We start from the raw sequence: 20,001 nt of genomic DNA on the forward strand, positions 1-20,001 counted from the left end.
GAGCCGCCTTTCCAAATTTCGGGCTTATTTGCCCTCATCAGGACGGCATACCGATAAATATCTAACCACAAAAACCTTCAAAATCTTCTCTGAAGTGGCTGAACAGATCGAGGTGAAACTTTACAAGCATGACCACCCCTCCATGAAGAACAAAAGGTTCACAAATATGGTGTCATCGGTCCCACGGTTTGGCAGCCATATTGGATTTACCCTCAAACTTATAAAAAAATCTTCTTCTTCAGAATGGTTGGACAGATTGAGGCAAAACTTCACAAAAATGTTCCCAAAGCCATGGGTGTACAAGTTTGTAGGGGAATAATTCATAGGTCACATGGTTTATCAGCCATATTGGATCAAATGCAAATATTAAATAATGTTTTCTCTGGAATCGCTTAATCAATCAACATGAAGCTTCAAAATTATGATCCAGTAATGATGAGGAATACGTTTTAAATTTCAACTTGAATGGACACATGGTTTGGCAGCCCAAATTATTTATTGTTTTGATCTGGGTTCTTTTTTTGTTGTTGTTTGTTTGAATAAGGCTCACTTGGCTGTGCCTGGACGGGTTTGAGGGTCGAGGAGCAGCAGCTGAAATGCAAATCAAATCCAGGTTCTTCCCGATGACTTCATCTTTGTTTTTGCTTGTTTCGGTTCCTTCTGATGACTCCAATGCAGGGCTGTACCTATTTGGTCTTCCATTTGATTTGAATTGAATATATTTTAATCCCATTCTGCATTCAATTGACTAATAAATAAATAAAAAACACATGGGTCAGGTTCAGGTGTCCAAACAAAGCAGAGTTGCATCAAAGCGAGACGTCTTGGTACACGGTCATCACTGCCAGCAGTTATAAATTGGCAGTTCTAATCATGGCTCTTATTAACTACGGAACACACCAGTACACAAATGACACAAAATACACCATATACAAGTCCTGGCGAGGGTCTGCAATCTCTAATTATTCTTTTTCTTGTTTATCTAATGTTTTATGTACTCGAGTGCCTCCACAAAACTATACCTCAACAGTAAAAAAGAAAAGTCCATCAAGAAACTTGTCATTCTAAATTTGTACACAATTATGATACCTTTATATGCAGTATTTTATATGCTGGTTTAACCTTCACCTAAATGTGCTCTTAATGTTGTGTCATATTTCTATGCTAATCACAAACTTGTTGAGGAATCCTTGCAAGTTTAGGGTTCTCACCGTAGTGTCGGATGAGGCTGTGCAAGCTTGCAAGGAACGTGTTTCTGTGGAAGGCATGCTCTCTTGGTTGCAGGATTCCCCACTACCCTTACTGATGTCCAACATCTGGTTGAAACAAGTCTCTGAACTCATGTTGTAGTAGTCAGATGTCGTCTTTCCGAATCCCACTCGGGGTGTCCTAGGAGAGGTGCCCTCACGTGAAGCTCCATCATTTAAGGAATTATGCCGCATCTTGGAGTAAGGTGTGAGCAGGCAAGCCAACACCAACCCTCTCATACCTTGGGAATATAGAATATACAGCAAAAGAAAGAGGTACATGGTCGCATGGCATACTGCTGTACAAACGATCTCAGTGCAATACCTTCCCGACAAAGGTTTCAACTTGATAGTGTTTGTTTTTGTTTTTCAAATTTTAAAGTTAAAAACAAAAATTTCATCAGAGGGTTCATGGAACACCTTACCCCACACAATCATGATAAAAAGGTACATGGGTTGAGAACCAACGATGAGAGAGCGAGCGGAAAATTTAATTGGTCAAAGATGGCGTAAAATGGCATAATTTTTTGTCTAAATATGCTCATCCCGTTATGTTTCATCACAGTCTTTAAACTTGGTGAGTTTATGTTTATAAATATTTTGCTCTCAGATTCCCCGAGTATCAAGGACGCTCCTTCAATGTTTCCTAATCTGCAGGACAATCTGGCTGATTGGTTATGCATCCTACAGTACCATTGCACTATGCTCCCCAAAGAGGGTTGTGCTACGTCGGATTATTACACGATCTGCACACTGCTTTACATTCAGAATGGCCAAGCAGGTCACTGATCAACACATAATGTAACGCTTATGGTCTATACCTCCGCAATCAACAAGCCAACGTGCTGAGCATCCCGAGCCATCGTGTGCCTTCAGAAATCCCACAATATCGCCACAGAGCAACTGCAGGTCCACGCCATTACCGACCCATGTGTTTGCCCGCAGCACGTAGAGGCGTGATGGTTCATGTGCTTGAAACACCAGCTCTCTGCGTTCCGCTCGGCGCTGCCCAAAGAAGAACAAAGAAAGTGGTAGGTAACTCATCCAAACATTGGACCACACATTACAACTCTACTGACCATGTTATCTCGGCTTGAAACAGATCCCGAACATACATTATCAACATGTGAGTATGGAGCACATTTTCGCGGGGGAAAAAAGACATGTCTCTTGCCGATCTGACGCTCCGTGGATAATTTTGTTGTGTATTTCTCCACATGCACCCGGTTGCTCAAAAAACTCGGATAAGCGCTATCCAGTGGATAAATTTTCCAAAGTTTTGGACACAAGGTGGCCTAAAGGTTCCTACCCTGGTGAAGTCGACAAAATACTTTAAAAATGGTGCTGCTTCTTCACTTTATGATAAATGGTCAGTTAGTTAGCCATCGGATAAGAATTTCAACCACAAGATAGCTCTTGTCCAGTGGTTAAAATTATCCAGGTTTTGAGCAACTGGTGCCTGGTGTTTAGTCAGAGTCCATAACCTGGTGTATACAGTTGGAAAATTCCATACAAATGCTTCATGAAAGGTTGGTCGCGTCCGTTCAATAGAGAATAAAGTTGAGAAAGTTCAAAAGCACATGGTTTCCATGAAAACAATGATACCCCCACTGCGTGGTTCTTGATAGATTTCCTTCGTCATGTGTAACACACTCAAAGCAATACATTCGAGATTTAGTGGACACGTTAGCTTCTACGACACGTTAGTGGACACGTTAGCTGTCTACCCTGGGTTTGAATCTCGGCCTCGCTACAATCTCTCACCGTGGTGTTTCATATGCAGTGTGAAGCATCAATGTCTACGCCGTCCATTGGAAAGACGTTACGTTGGAGTACCCATCTGCCAGAAATCGTTGGTGGATGTTCAAGATCCCTCAGTGTCTTATTGGGGAGTCGACAGGTTATCGCCATCATTCTGAACATATTACAAATTATTGAACAAACCACCTTCAGTCAAATGTCAGGACTGACCAGTTTGCTGCAGAAAAGACGTGCCAGAAGCGTTTCCTCCGGTCGAGCTCACAAGAAGGTGAGAGGAATGAGAATCATTAAAAAAGTAGATAGAAACAAAATACACGATACGTACCACAGAGCAGTCTGTGTCCAGACTCTTTGTCTTTACCATTACTGGGTGTGATATTGTAGGATAAACTGTGCCAATATTGCAACCAAAGTCAAAGTGCGAAAGCTTGTCCTCGAGTTCCTGCTCCATGCTAAGCGATGAAGTCTTCTCCTCATTGCGATGACCCACAACCTACGGTCACCACACAGAGTTATCAATGACCATATAACAAGCAAAACATAAAAGCTCTTAAAATGCAAAAAATAATTCCCCCCCCCCCCCAAACGGTTAAAAATGCCATGAACAGTATGGCTGTGGATGAACGTGTTTGAACACACAATTGTATCAAAGACGCCGTTAGAAACAATGTAATGGATAGCAAAATGCAATCGCTGCTATAAAATAGCAATAACGGCTTGTGCACAAATTACTCATCACGCGGCGGTCACGTGAGCCGGTATGCAGATGTCGGTGCTTTCGGCACGAGAAGAAGCAAAAGCAATATTAAACATTTTCCTCAGCAGTTTCAAAATCAGCGGAGTGCGCAGAAAAAGGATCACGATGATAGTGAAACAAATTAAGTCCACAATTAAACATTCCAAAGATGCAGAGAGTACCTCATTTGGTCTTGATCCCGCAAACTAACCAATTATGCCAAAGTGCACACTATGCCAATTTCTACAAACTAGTCTCTTCTCCTTCCATTCATTATGAATGCTTTTAAAATTATCCTTCTTCCTTTATATTTCCCCACCATCGTTGTCTTTGTTGATGCATCCGGTATTGTCTATCGATCATTTGTCGTTTCCAAATGATTGGCCGAAATATTACATCAATTACTGATAAGAGCCTCATCGAGCAGGACAACAGCAGCGACCAAGACAACTTGAAATCCGTATTTTACTATCAAGGTCCATGCATTCAGATATGACAGGAAGTGACACTAACCTGAAGAAGTTTGAGCTCCCCAATACAGGATTCAAAGAACATGGTGTGCGCGAACAAAAAGCCTTGAAAAATGGCGATGTAGAGCGAGGAAGCGTGGGCGCAAAACTTGGGCAGTCCGTCGAGCAGCTGAGTGTGTAAAGTCTGGTATTCGAGGTAGGAGCGATGATGTTGTATATCCTCATCTCCATCATCGGAACCGGACACGTCAAGCAGCTTGTCATTCCTTTTCTGAATGAGAAACATCGGTATTTTGAAGGCCCGAAGTAGGTCGGTCGCTGGCATCTGCACCAACTCTTCAAGACGATTCCGCTGGCATGTAACAGGAAGTGGAGAACATTTCAGTCGGTGAGGATTGTTGTGCAAGTTCCAAACCTATCACAGTGTCACTTCTACAACAAACTGTATGTGATCCCTGCAAAGACTACATCTCCTTGACCATGGCTCGATCCTCCAAGATGTGTTGATGATCTACTCCAATATCAAGCTTGCCTGTACTGTAAGAAATTGTGACATCACAGTCCCAGGATATTTTAGGCCACCTGTTTTTTGGCTTTATATTAGTCTCCGGTATTGCTAACTACAATTATATATCCGATACAAATCCAATGGTGTTTTTCAATTGAATCCATGTGATAACACTACAGAGGAACAAGGTTCCACAAGCACCAATGTACTGTAAGGACCATGACGTAAAACAAGAGCAGATGAGGGTAGAGTGCACATGGAGGCAATGCTTGGGGCTCACCAGTACGTTGAAGTGCTGTTGGTGGATGTTACAAATGGCGTGCTGGTACAAAACAGCAAGGTGTTGGTTCCATCCTGCCCAAATCTTGCATGCGGTGTCAGAGAGTGCCAACCACTCCACCTCGGGGTTCTGTGAGGAGAAGCACTTTGGGGAAATCTATGTGGGAACGTTCAGAGTAACAGAAAAATATTTCTGTTAAACATTGCAAAGCCTTATGGAGGAGCTTATAGGATAAATGGTATTCCCCTATGTGAATTAAAAGTACATTTCCAAGACTGAGATATATCAACAGAGTACAGGGGATTTTCATCCAGGATGCTTTGTGTTGCAAAACCAAAGACTACAGTGTAGGAGGTGGATGAAGGGTGTGGATGGGGGGAGGCAAATTCATCTGAAAAACCCAATATATTCACCAATCTATTATATGTACACAGATGGGAACAGGGCTGACAGGATAGCACATCCCTCTGAGCTGTCGAGCCTGGGTTTGAATCCTGACTCAGATATAAACTGTCATCCCAGTATTTCCAGGTGAGGCATAAATGCATGTGCCATCCCTTAGATGGACATCAAACTGGGTGTCCTGTCTGCCGGCATTGGTTGGTCAACGATGAAGATCCCACAGTGTCCTTTGCGAAGAATAGGCGAGCAATTGGCAGAACCATGAACAAATTCCAAATTCCTGCCCTCACTATAATTGGGAAGGCAAAGGCAAACCACTCAGTGCAAGTCTTGCCAAGTGGCTGCTTTGGCAGCACTGAATCTGTCTTTGGGCAGAGCACCAGAAATAAGTATTTGGGAATACCAAAAGGCCGACCATTGAAGCATTTAGGCCTCGGTCACATTTGCCACGGCGGCCGTGGGGTCGCCAAAATCTACGGCCACGAGCAATTATACGGCAGCCGCAGTATTTCCATGGTCACACAATGTAGCAGTCATATATGTTTTTATTTTTCGGGGAGCCGCACGACGTATTTAGGCCGAAGTCACATTTGCCACGGCGGCCGTGGGGTCTCCAAAATCTACGGCCACTAGCAATTATACGGCAGCCGCAGTATTTCCATGGTCACACAATGTAGCAGTCATATATGTTTTTATTTTTCGGGGAGTTGCACGGCGTATTTAGAAATTGTGGAGACCGAAAACGTGGGGTTGCCGTACGGTCTTTGATTTGATGTCGCACGGTGACCTCAGGGCATTCCTGCGGCGGCCATAGAATTTTCAAGGCAGACGCAAGGTGCCCGCAAGGTGACCGCAGGGGGGCCCTAAGGCGAACGTGCGGCCAGACGGGCGGTAACGAATGGGTTAATTTTTTTTTTTTTCGGCTTGTCGAATTGCTACGGCGAACGTAGAAATGAAAAACGTTATAACTCCGCATAATAATTCCACGGTGACCTTACGGCCTGTAAAATATAGCCATACGGCGTAGGGCCATCCTGACGCCACCTCAGAAACTCTGCGGCCGCCGCACGTTTGTCAATTCAGAGGGCGTACGGCCGCCGTATCCTCGCCGTAGAGCAAATGTGACTTAGGCCTTAACGGCAGCTAATGCTCTGATCAGCATCACTGATCATTTTGGTCTTACTGTACACCCAATAAGTGTTCAAATTTGATTTGCTTTGTTTTTTGTTTTTTTACAAATAAGCTTGAATGAAGTACATATACACATACATATATATATATATATATATATATATATATATATATATATATATATATACATATTTAGTGGGATATATATATATATATATATATATATATATATATATATATATATATATATATATATCTCACTTTGCAACAAATTTCACTCTTACAGTGAATGTGATAAGTTCAACTCAAACAGGAATTAAAAGATGCGAAACCTTTTTAATGTTTAATGCCCACATGACAATATCATCGCTGCCAGTCATCGATAATCCTCAACAATGTTAACCCCAAGTGGAAGCGGACGTCATAAAGTTCCACGGGAAGCACATTTTCAAAAGACGAAGGCAATGGTGTCCAGAATTTATAATGATGTATTCTGCGGTGGCTGTCACCGTGGAATGGTTTTGGCCTCTTGTCTGACCTCTTACTTTTCTCAAGATGCCAGAATGTGTCTACATCGCCCATGACCTAGCAGCTTCTCTGATGAAGTCGGCGAGAGTATGCCTGCAAGACCCCGCACAGTGCACCGTTTCAACCTGATAATTAGCAATTTCCAGCAGCATGGGGCTGCAAAACAGGCTGGCCTACTGGCGCGCTAGCAGAGACCGATTTAGCAGAGCCAGGCCAAGGATCCCGATGGGGGATTAAAGCAAAATGAGCAATTTCATGGATTACCGATTCCCTGGAGTATTTCTATTTTTGCATTTCATGCAGGCTCTGCCTGGGAAGGATGAGTACGAATCACGAGATGTCTCACACCAGAAAAAAAACATTTCGCTCGAACCCACAGCCGTCAGGTTTTGAACCTGTACGGTTTATTTTTATGCACTTTGGCTTTCCGAATCCTAAATCTCAAACTCTCTTTATCGATTCCAGGGAGTTGGGGGAGGGGGAAAGAGTGCATTTCATTTGAAGACAGGAATTTGGTGGAAGAGAGGGAGTGGGACAAACCTGTAGTTGTTGAAGATATTCTGGGAGATGGACAAGCAAGTCCATGATGGCCTTGTACAGCTCCAAAAACGTGCTTTTCGATTTCTCGTACACCGCGTCTTTTGTCTGCAAGTACAAAAGAGCTAAGCAAGAAGAGTTTTGAGCTCATTAAGAGTCCAAGAGAGAATACAAACCCAGTGCCATGGTTGAGCTATAGAAGCTCCTACTAGGCAGGCCTAGACACCGATGCTCTGTATGTGCAGTTAATGTTAATTGCAGGGAATTAAAGTGCCAATTGAAAGTAATTAAGGAAACTTCAAAGTTCAGCGATGCAGCAGTGCAGGCTGTGGAGGGCACAGTAAAATCCATCTGCCCTGACACGAAATAAAATTATCCCCAAAAGTTTTAAACTTTCAAACACGACCATCGCGGAATAATAATATTTCTCACCAACTCAAAGGTGACTCGTATGAACCAACATTTGCTAACCGAGTTACGTTTTATTTTGTCAATCAAACTATCTGTCTGGTGAATGGGGGGAGCAGAGGGGGTCAGAGGAAATTTTCGGGAAGCAGTTGAGATGACACAAAGGCATGGATGGATCAGGATGGGGTGGAAGGTCAGATCGCTAAGTCGACGTGGTGAAGGAATGAGTAAAAGGGAATTAAGACATCAGAGCAGAGAGGGGGCGTCAGCAGGTGAGGAAGAATTGAGTGCTCAAATGAGTTTACAAGAATATACAAATAATATTATTCCTTCAATCCTATTTGTATAAAACGTATTTAGAAGACAAGTAGAACTGACAGGATACCCTCAAGGAAGGTTGACTCACTTCTGAGCTGACTTGCTTGGGTTCAAATTCCTACCCAGCTATAAACTACCACCCTGGTATTTCGCATGCATTGCATGTTAAGCCGGAGGACCCGTATGCCTACACTGGTTATTGGTGGGCGTTAAAGATCCCAAGGTGTCTGTCACAAAGAGTAGGCGAGTTATCGCCGGCACGCTGAACAAATTACAAATGCCTGCCCATATCTACTCCAGTTGAACGACAGGCGCAACCAGCCTGGTCGGGAAAGACTTGGACAACAACGTTTCTCAGCCGACCCCACAATGTGGGAATATCTGGGGCCGTCAAAGTAGACATGATACGAGATTGACCAGACACGTCCCTCCACTATATGCCACGATTCTCCCATTCGGTAATTCCCACTGTATTGGGCTGTGTGCGCTGGCTGTGCGAGTTATCGTGCCTACAAACAAACATACAAACAAGCAGTCATAGACTGGTACTTACGAAATCGTCAACTTGACCACTGACCTTGTCTAATAAAAGCTGTCTCGGGAGAACGTAGCGATGCAAACCAGAAGTTTCTAAGATGATTCTGTACCAAACCATCAAAAATCGAATGTTTTGGATGTTTGACCTCACTGTGACCTTGACCTTTGACCGATTTTGACCAAAATCTAATCAGCACGAGCCACCACCCTCCTGAATCACGTAGTGTAATTTGACATTGGTTGCTTCTTCCGTTCGAGTCATCATTTTTTGGATGTTTGACCTCACTGTGACCTTTACCTTTGACCGATTTTAACCAAAATCTAATCAGCACAAGCCATCACCCTCCTGAATCATGTGGTGTAATTTGACATTGGTAGCTTCTTCCGTTCTCGAGTTATCTGTACCTAACCATCAAAAATCGAATGTTTGACCTCACTGTGACCTTTGACCGATTTTGACCAAAATCTAATCAGCACTAGCAATCACGCTCCTGAATCACGTGGTTGTAATTTGACATTGGTAGCTTCTTCCGTTCTCGAGTTATCGTGCCTACAAACAAACAAACAAACAAGCAGTCATAGACTGGTACTTACGAAATCGTCAACTTGACCACTGACCTTGTCTAATAAAAGCTGTCTCGAGAGAACGTAGCGATGCAAACCAGAAGTTTCTAAGATGATTCTGTACCAAACCATCAAAAATTGAATGTTTTGGATGTTTGACCTCACTGTGACCTTGACCTTTGACCGATTTTGACCAAAATCTAATCAGCACTAGCCATCACCCTCCTGAATCACGTGGTGTAATTTAACATTGGTAGCTTCTTCCGTTCTCGAGTTATCTGTACCAAACCATCAAAAATCGAATATTTGACCTTGCTGTGACCTTGACCTTTGACCGATTTTGACCAAAATCTAATAAGCACTAGCCATCACCCTCCTGAATCAAGTGGTGTAATTTGACATTGGTAGCTTCTTCCGTTCTCGAGTTATCGTGCCTACAAACAAACAAACAAGCAGTCATAGACTGGTACTTACGAAATCGTCAACTTGACCTCTGACCTTGTCTAATAAAAGCTGTCTCTAGAGAAGGTAGCGACGCAAACCAGAAGTTTCTATGATGATTCTGTTCCAAACCATCAAAAATCGAATGTTTGACCTCACTGTGACCTTGAACGTTGACCGATTTTGACCAAAATCTAATCAGCACTAGCCATCACCCTCCTGAATCACGTGGTGTAATTTGACATTGGTGGCTTCTTCCGTTCTCGAGTTATCATGCCTACAAACAAACAAACAAACAAACAAACAAACAAACAGAAACGGAAGTCATCAATATACTTACGAAATCTTTACTGATCGTGTTCCTTGCAGGTTAAGAAAGGAATTGATCTTTTTTTTTTTTCAGGGTGCCGGTGATCACTCACCTCCTCTTAATCGAAAGTCATCGTATGATCTTTAACATCCACTGCCTCATGCTCGCAGATAGGACACCTGGCTTAATTTTCATTTGTAATGCAATATCCTGCCTGGTACCACCAATTAGACAGTTTATCGTCGGGTCGGAAATTCAATAGAATAGTTGGGTCGGGAGCAGAACCTAGACAAGACGGCTCAAAGGTAAGTGTACTACGTCTGGTATCATCCCGTTAAGGCTTTAATCAGTAATTGCTCGAGCTTGGTTTTCCCTAACAGCTTGGTTTTCAACATAAGCACGAATCTGGAATGTGGTTTTCAACATAAGCACGAGTCTGGAATGTGGTTTTCAACATAAGCATGAGTCTGAAATGTGGTTTTCAACATAAGCACGAGTCAGACTCACCAATGTCAGAAATCCTGCGGCTTGCCTGAACTGCACACCAAAGCGGCTTGACATCTTGCGAACTGTGTTGATATTCAGGTGGCTTAACCTCTCACTGACACTTTCACGATGTTTCTTGCGATATTTCACCACTATGGGAAGTGGAGGAGTTGGACGCGAGGAAAGAGGGGGTTAGGAGTGGCGGTATAATGAGCACATGTGAGCAACCTGCTCCAATTCCTAAGCAATAGGACAAAAACGCAAGCATCGGTATAATCACAAAGCAAAGTAGAACGGCACTCAGTCTAGCGCATACCCTCCGCCAGGCTGAACAATTCATGCTTTGTATCCCACTGAAAGGCCGGATCTGAATCCGGACCTGAACCAACATCTAAATCGGCTTGTTCTTGTCACCGAACCAAATTATTCACCAGGTTTTGTCACAACTTGTCTGCAACTTTTTCAGATATCGTGCTACACATAGCTTTTGGCCCTATCTCTCAATGGTGAAGAATCACTTTAAAAATTCTCGAATCCTAATCTTCACCAGAATCGAATCAATTTGTCCGAGTCATACATCCAATCTGTCCCCCAAATTTAGTGTGAATCCATCCCCAACCTTTTAAGATATCCTGCTTACAGAAAGAGACAGGGATGAAAATGTAATCTCGGTCTACCTTCAATAGCAGAGGCAACAAAAGTGAAGTCGATGATGAGCCATCGCGAATCCCCACACTTTCCACCGAAAGCAAAGTTGAAAGGTGACAAAACGTTCCACCAGGGATGACCCAATATCTATTTTTTTTAATCTTCTGTTTTGACCCCTGTGACCCAAAGTCCCCACCACCAGTGGCATGAACTGGGGGTCACATCCAAAAAAAAACATCACATTTTTCATGCGTCTGCCAATGTTGATTGCGTATATAAAGTTTCATTTAAAAATGTTTTAAAATGTGACCGTATTTACATTTTTGGGGTATTTGACCTTTTGACCCTTCCCCAGGGACCCAAGGGGTTGGGGCCAAAATTATACTGCTCTCACACCTTCTTGCCAGGTGGTCATCACTAACAAGTTTGGTGAATGCCAGCACAACTGTTTTGGAGGAGATACCTTGACGGACGGACATAGCCAGCCAGACAGAGACAGAGTAGATGACAATATTTCCCCGTTTTTTTATTATTACTTTTTAACTTTTTTAAGTGTGGAGATAATGAACAGTTTGTTGACCACAATGATAGCTCAAAGGACGAGCCAAAGGTTCCAGCAGTCCTTTAACCCCCAAATACCGATACCAACACGTGTTGTTACTGAAGAGATTTTGCTGAGTGTATTCACAACCTTGGCTATCCTGATGAAAACAGGTGAGCAGGTTTGTACATACTCGGCTATTTTAAATCAGGAAATATATCACTCAAAATCAGTAAGAGGTACATGTGGATTCCACTCACCACTCTGTCATAATTATTTTGCTGATTCATCTATTTTATCCTTCATGTAGCTCTTTCATCACAGCCTTGACTCTTGCAATAAAATGTGGGTGATAGGATTCTTACGTGGGTGCAATAGAAAAGTGGGTGTGAGTAAAGAAGTAAGCTTGCAGGTAAAATCAGGGCTGGACATTAACGGTTGCCTGACTGCCAGGAATGGGCGTTTCTGTCCGTGAGACGAGTGTAAACTTCAATAAACCCATCCTAAGGACAGGTCAATTTTACCACCCAGAAGTTAAAATAACCTGACATATCTTAACCTCCAACATAGTAAGGCCACAGCGATTACCAGTCACCAAGAGGATCTTTTTACATTACCAGTCACCCGACCACACTCGTACGCTCGTGGACACGTCAATGATATGTGGCCCCACATGCTCCCACTTCAAAGTTGGAGAGGAGCAATGGTTGATGGGACAGGTAAAAATCTAATATCTACCTGTCCAGTGGACAGGTTGGAAAAAAACAAGTTATGGTTGAGTCCTTAAGTTTGTGGCAAGGTAAGTAAACAGAGAGCCAATTATGATGATCGAGTGCAGGTGAGGACAGTGGGCTGATGTATCAGAAGCTGTGGGTGCAAATCTGGCTGAAGGGAGCAATAATAAGCATTCCAAGATTCTGGAAGCATAGCTCATTGTGTGAAAAATCCCACATCTCTATTTGTTGATAAAAGCCCAGCTGGCTCAAGAATGACCTTAAGTGAAGGAATATTCTACCGACACAACCTTTCCTTAATAACCCCAAGAAGACAATGATTCAGCTTGTGAAAATGAAAGGTTTAAACCAGGTGCTCCCTGTTCCTCTCCATCCCCCCCCCCGGGAAATATCCCTTCGATCCATGTCAGAAATACGAGTTTGAAACAGAGGAGTTGCTTATAAGTGCCACGTATCGAAGGAATACAGGCCTATCAAAATCTCGGGTCATCACACTGTTGCTTGTTGGTTGAAAGCCCTTCATCAGCGTTTCATTTCAAACGGCTCTTTAAACAATCCAAGGAGTGTGGCACAAGAAAAGGAATTAGGAAGATGAGGTTGAAGACAAGAATTTTTAGTGAAAAGTCATCATGAAGGTGAGACTTATCCCAAGTCATGTTTTTTTTTTTGTCGCTTTGTACGCGAGGAATACATAAGAGCCAGACTTGATGTATGCCAACAAACTGGTTTTGGAGGCAGGAGAGATCAGAGATGTTATATTTTAGATGAGCACTACTCAGCTGGGGAATTGCATCAAACTGGAATCCTGGTTTGAAACCTTGGGAATCAACTCGTAGTGATCACCGGTGGGCCTTGCTTTCAGAATGAAGGGTTGCTTGGCAGCACTTGCATCCCCACAAAGCTCGGTTTACCATGAACTGAAGAACGACAGCAGCAGGTGAGATGGAAAAGCAGGTGTAAGTAAGAAAGATGGCAGTTGGAGAAGAAATCCCAAGAATAATGGGTATTTGTTAAGGAAGGGAGGCTCGAACAGTTTGTGGTTTGATGATTGGGTGGAAGAGAATTTAAGAAGAGGAGCCAAACGTTCGCTGGTAACAGTGGAAGAGACCGATACATGAAGTAACAGTGGAAGAGAAAAGCAGGGAAAGCCTCTCGTTTGAAAAGGTATTTCTGATGATAAATTTGGGAAGTTGGAACATTCAGCTGTAAGGAGATGTTATCGGTGGAGTGTGAAGTACAGGTTGGTGGGGTGGTCGAGGAGATAATGTGGTTGGAGGAGTGTGGTTATAAACGAAAGTAGATGCTTCAGATGGAGAAGCTTGTGATAATTTGGGGACCACGTGAGAAATATGGAAAGGGAAATGGTTGTGGGAACGAAACAGGTAGAGAAAGGTGGGGTAAGTGGGGATCTAACAAAAGGCTCAATGTTATCCCAATCACAAGTCAGCATTGCAGGTCAAGCACACAATTTGGTGTGAATCAGAACAGCCGGAATGTGCTGTGGGAAGACTGCCAACGAATTTGGAATGTCCGGTTGAACTGACAAAAGGAAACTCACAGATCTCTATGGAAGAAATATTGGTGAGAAGAATAAAGTTTGTGGATGCAGGAACTGATAGGAAGAGCTAAGAGTGGAGTTTGCAAACTACACAGCAGTGAAGAACCATGGACTTCTCTTGGTGAGATCGACGAATCAGCAATTAGCTATCGATGAAGGACGACAGTTTAAACATGGAAAAGGCAACCACATGGTTGGCAATAGAAGAGCTGGCGACCGTTAGCAATTTGAAAGAAGAAATGGAATTAAAAGAACCCTTAAATGTGTGAACTGCACAAAAAAATGGAGCTGTCCTTGAAGATTTGAAAAGACCCAGTGTGAACATACACTTCACACCACCAACACTGGTGTACCTCGCACGACCGACCGACCCACCACCTACGCAAGTCCTGCTGACGCTTTGTGTCATTGATGGATACGTTGATGTCCTTGAAGCGACTAGTTGCGGCCTGCAGCTCAGCGTAACCCAAGAGCTCCGGCGGCATCTTGGCGATGAGGTTGTCGAGCAGCAGTGGGTAACGCATGATCCTTTGCACTGGCTGGATCAGAATGGACTGCAGGTTCCCTGTATGGGGCAAGCTGGAAGGAAACCGTGCACGCTTAATCCAACTATTCACACCATTACATCATCTTTCACTTCCAATAATCTCATGATAGATTAACATGAGGTTTCACCACACTGGGCAAATAACTAACTTGAACGGATAAGTGAAGCTTGGTTATGATGATTTTACCACAGTGGGTAAATAACTAACTAGAATTAAGTGAAGCTTGGTTATGATGGTTTTACCACACTGGGTAAATAACTAAAATGAATGGTTAAGTGAAGTTTAGTTATGATGGCCTGTTTTGTTTGCCTGTACCTTGCTTACCTACTCTGAGGATAATTCTGTTGAAAACTGCACAAGCTGAGATGCTTAAACTAAAGGCCCAGTCACACCTTGACGTTTTAGCCAGCGATGGCAACGTATTAAAATGTCTGTAAAACGCTGGCTTACGTTGAACTTTTGATGTTTTTTTTTTTATTTTTATTTTTTCAAGATTCGGACGTATTCATAACGACTTGGTCTTATGCATAACGTATTTGTAATGGACACAGAACGTTTCGTTGTGTTATAGATAACTTATACCAATGAACGCTGAACCTGTTGTTGGCCTTCACAACCTATGCCCAACGATAGTTTAACTTATGCATAGCGCGCTGCACGCATCGCCGACGATGACGTGGCATAGGTTATGAAAAGGCTGCTGCACAACGATTCAAATCATAACCGCCGCAGAAATGGAACTGTCAACATCGCAGTCACACCTTGGCGATCTTGCCAGCGTATGCAGACATCTGAAAAATGCGTCTAAAACGCTGGCGCACGTCGAATACGGTATGGGTAAGTTTGGTATGCGTGAATAGAACGCTAAAGTACGCTATCATACGTTGTATTAAATGGAGTACGTCTTGTAATTTTAAACATGTTGAAAATTTTACCACGTACTTGCCGTATGACACATGCTCCGCATGCGATGGGAATAAGTTGTACGCACGATATGCGATCGTTGACACACATAGACACACGTTACTTGAAAGGTACTCATAAGTCGAAACACGTCGAGGTAATGGTTAGCGTCAGTGTTCCAGACTCCCGTTTTCTTTTCTTTTTTTTCTTCGGTATGACGGTGTTCAGTGTACAGTGCGGTTATGATTTAAATCGTTGAGAGGCAGCCTATTAATTATATTATATTATAACCGCACTAGAAATCGAAGTGTCAAAATCACCATCATACCGAAGGAAGGAAGAAAAAAAAAATAATAAAACCAGGGAGTCTGGAACACTGACGCTAACCATTACCTTGACGTGCTTCGACTTATGAGCACCTTACAAGTAACGCGTGTCGATGTGTGTCACAGATTGCGTAACGTGAGTACAACACGTTACTCATAGGTTAGAAATAAGTTTTGGGTACGCTCAACATTACCTCGACGTGTTTCGACTTATGAGTAACTTACAAGTAACGTGTGTTGACGTGTGTCAATGTGTCAATTGACGTTGACGCGTGACGTGCCTACAACTTATGCCCAGCGTTATGCGGAACGTGTGAGTCATACGCTGGCATAAGTGTTAAAATTTCAAGCATGGAAAATTTGAGGACAACCGAAAAGTACAACGTTTAAAGCCAGCGTACAACGACGTAAAGGCAGTGTTTTTCAGCGTGCTCTCAATGTTATCAAAACTTACCCATAACGTATTCAACGTGTAACAGCGTTTTAGACAAATTTTCCAAAAATCGGCATAAGCTGGCTAAAACGTCAAGGTGTGACTGGGCCTTTAATGGTTAAAAAGACACCCTGTTCAGGATATGAAGTCGGTTTTGTTGAACTCATTTAGATGAGGCATCCTTGTTATGGTCAGGCCATGGCTATCCGATTTTGTCCTTGCTTTCAGTTGTTCTTCAAAAGTAAATTTCTAACTGTATATAACCTGCATACGTTCACCACTGATAAGTAGATTTCACAGAATGTGGAGGTTTAGCAACCCAACAAGGCATGAAGAAAATGTCGACTATATCATCATAGCCGCCATGCATTGTACAAAACATGGATGACCGAATGGAAATTCCAATAAGAATAAACAAAACCAGAGATGTGCACCTGTGTTTGAGCTGAGACTCCTGCTGGATAATGATTTTGGCCATTTGGGGATCTTCGTTGTACTTCTCAAGTGCTGCCTGTGCTGCGTCATAGTTGCAGCAGTACCCCATGTACTCTTCTTCCATCAGGACAGATAAGTCCAGCATGATCTTACCTATGGGGTGGGGAGTACATGGGGGCGGGAGGGGGAAATCACACCACCACAATAGTGGTTTGGAGGCAAACGTCAGGATAACTAATGTGGTGCTTGTGGTGGATAATAATATGTCCACCGTCCATTCTTTGTCATCACTTTGGTCATCCATGCCTTTATTGTATAATTAATGCACAGTCGTGATCTTAACCATGTAACTAGAAAGCATCTGAAAAAGCAAAGCCTGTCCGCTTTGTATTATTCTTCTTATTCTCTTTGCTAAATGGTAACTTTGACCTTTTGACCGAATTAATTTGTCTTCTGCATATTCTCATCAGAGCACTTTGTTGAAAAATTTAATGACAAAAGCTCAAATGGTAAAAAAAAAAATTGACTCAGACACACAGATGCGATTGCAAAACCCCGTCTTTCACTGCGTGGGGGATCCCACAGATCCTAATAACCAGAATCCCACAAATCCTCCTTGTGATATTCCCACGGATGCCCTCAACCACCTCTCCTTCTGCATTCCCATCCATGATAACCACTTGAGTGTGTTACACAATCCTCCCAGCAATTATGAGTTGAACAAAAACCCACCATTCAGCTAATTACAAACCATAAACAAAAACCTGTTCTTCCACTCAAACGTCAATCGTTTAATACACAGGCCATACAGGGGTCCACAAAAGTGTCCAAGATCCTGCGTGTCAGGTTGTTCGTGATCCAGCCAGCAGCAGACAAGAACACTGATGAGGGAGGGAATGATGAAGTATGGAATGGTGACGGTGGTGTGTTTGCAGCTTATGGTCACATCCAATGTAAGAGGGTAGTCTGGGGGTATCGATGCAAAAGCAGTGAAGGCTCACAGGCTTGAAATACTGCAGGGCAAGCGAGTATAAATCTTTTTTTCTTTTTTTTTTTTTACTGCGGGATGAAATTCCACGTTAAATATCACAGAAAGAATCCATTTTTCAGAAGGACTTTACGCAATAGTCTGAAGAGATAATATGAAATGGCATTGTTAGTCATATAAATGATTAAATGAGAAATCTGAAACTCCCCAAAAGTGATGATGCATTTCTTAGGAAGTGTCATTACATGATAGATTATTATGAAGTATTGGTCTTGCCAATTACCTTTATGTAAATACAGGGTATGAATGTTAACTAAGCAACAGTAAGATGCACTTCAAGGGATGTGAAGCTGCTGAACAACTGTGGCTGGGAGGAGTTAACCAAACCACAACATGGAAATGACTATCAGACCACAAACATGAGATGATCAAAGCTGCATACACATGTTCTTTACAGATAAATTGAAGTTCAAATTGTTCGGCTACAATAAATGTTTGGTTGTTCAGACAGAGGAGACCATATCACAACCAATGTATGTTATGTGGAATTGAGGGGGGGAGGGGGTAGATGTTCACAGCTAGATTGTTGTAAGATTAGTATGGTTCAGGTGTTTAGAGTTGGATAAATTGCTATGGATCAGAGGTACCTGTCAGCTTAAGTCGTCTTGTTACATGTGACGCTGAGGGGGCAGCATCTGTAATTTATAGACAGTATAGCTCGGGATAACATTGTATGTGCGAAAACCTCCTGTATATGTGAGGCTGGTGAGGTATTGGGCATGTAAACACATGAGAATGCGCTACGTGCTTTCCAAAGGGCCATTACAAACTCTCGACTGGTGCGCATAGGCCATGGCAGTGAGATGCATCATAGAAGCCCGGAAGAGGTAGAAGACTTATTTTTATGGTCACACCCTGCGGGGCGTGACAGCAAGAGCAAGGGGTCGCCCATACTGCCGCATGGCCAATGACGAGACCCGCCACTTGCAGAGGCGGCCGCAAATGCCAGGAGGATTGGAAAGAGTTGGAAAACAGGGCCAGAGAATGTGATCAGCACTGCACAGGTGAGCAAATGCACCAGCCCTGATCAATTGAGATCATCATTTTTAATCCATGTGAGATTGTGTCTCCACTATCGCTCCTTACATTTAATCGCCACTCACTTACATCGCACCTCGCCTTCGCTGCTTCTCGCCGATGTGGGCCGAGTTGATCGAGCTCGTCACCATGGGACCTCAACCAGCCTGTGCCAATACAAGTCCTTGCCTGTCCCGTTGGACTGAGTAAGAGTCAGTTTTCCATGGTGTCCAGAGGGGATGGGATTATTTATTTATTTTCATTGCACTGTACGCAAGCTGCGTGTTCCCTTCTCCACACTCGTGCCTGGTGCCTCGATTGGTTTTTCCATTTTGCATGCCCAAGCCACCCTTCTCTCCATATTCCTTGTAAATAAGCCCCTTTCAAGGAAAAATGTTTTCCATCTTTCTGCCGACTGCGCATGCCGCCACCAAATTTCAGCTTTCCATTGGGTGACTTTTGGGAGCCGTAAATTGAACACAGTAATTGGAAACCTTTCGCCCGTTCGTGGGATCAAAGATCCCAGCACCGAGACGTATCGTGTTTGCAAACCTCTGGCGCGATAGTATGTCCAGTGACCTGCAAAGGTATACACCCCATAGCAATCATGCCACATTCAGATTAATTACGAATGATAAAGAAACAATTTTTCCAAACGAACTTTTTTTTTATTCATAACTGAATAAATCAAACTCAACACTGTTATAGTTGAAGGAGGTTACATGTCAAGAATACCTGTAAAAAAAAAATTTGCAAATCAAAATTCACTGGTTGTAAAAGTATTCAGCCCCTTTGGTCAGTGCTTGGTGGAAGAACCTTTTGCAGCAATGACTGCTATGAAGCTTTGTGGGAAGGTTTCTCCCAGCTTTACACAGTGAGATGGTGAACTCTTTACCCATTTTTCACGTGACAATTGCTCTAGCTCTGCCAAGTTCGATGGGGATCGTCAATGAACTGCAATCTTCAAGTCTCGCCCTGAATGTTCAATTGGTTCAAGTCAGTACTTTGACTGGGCCACTCAAGAACATTTATTTTCTTCTTATTCAGCCACTCCAGTGTGGCTTTATCTTTGTGCTTCGGATCATTGTCCTGCTGAAATGTGAATCTCTTTCCCAGTTTCACATTCATGGCCGACTCGAGCAGGTT

The 20,001-nt window shown here is 43.0% G+C and overlaps 1 protein-coding gene across 6 annotated transcripts in view; it reads right to left on the bottom strand.

Moving 5' to 3' along the window:
- The window catches only part of LOC147016185 (rho guanine nucleotide exchange factor 37-like), an 83,640-nt gene that overhangs the window by 10,601 nt on the left and 53,038 nt on the right, over positions 1–20,001 (bottom strand). For 4 of the 6 annotated variants that reach the window (XM_085848964.1, XM_085848965.1, XM_085848968.1 and 1 more), the window contains 9 exons: positions 16,790–16,943; positions 14,528–14,724; positions 10,686–10,816; positions 7,604–7,708; positions 5,003–5,158; positions 4,258–4,566; positions 3,334–3,501; positions 2,069–2,252; positions 1,212–1,489 (listed from right to left, as the gene is read on the bottom strand). In XM_085848964.1, coding sequence (XP_085705090.1) covers positions 1,212–1,489; positions 2,069–2,252; positions 3,334–3,501; positions 4,258–4,566; positions 5,003–5,158; positions 7,604–7,708; positions 10,686–10,816; positions 14,528–14,724; positions 16,790–16,943 — 1,682 coding nt within the window. The remainder of the gene's footprint in view (positions 1–1,211; positions 1,490–2,068; positions 2,253–3,333; positions 3,502–4,257; positions 4,567–5,002; positions 5,159–7,603; positions 7,709–10,685; positions 10,817–14,527; positions 14,725–16,789; positions 16,944–20,001) is intronic. The other 2 variants (XM_085848966.1, XM_085848967.1) reach the window with 2 other exon arrangements.

This window comes from Eptatretus burgeri, chromosome 12, assembly GCF_056783735.1.
Source record: "Eptatretus burgeri isolate ZD-2024b chromosome 12, Ebu_testis_v1, whole genome shotgun sequence".
Classification (NCBI taxonomy): domain Eukaryota; kingdom Metazoa; phylum Chordata; class Myxini; order Myxiniformes; family Myxinidae; genus Eptatretus; species Eptatretus burgeri.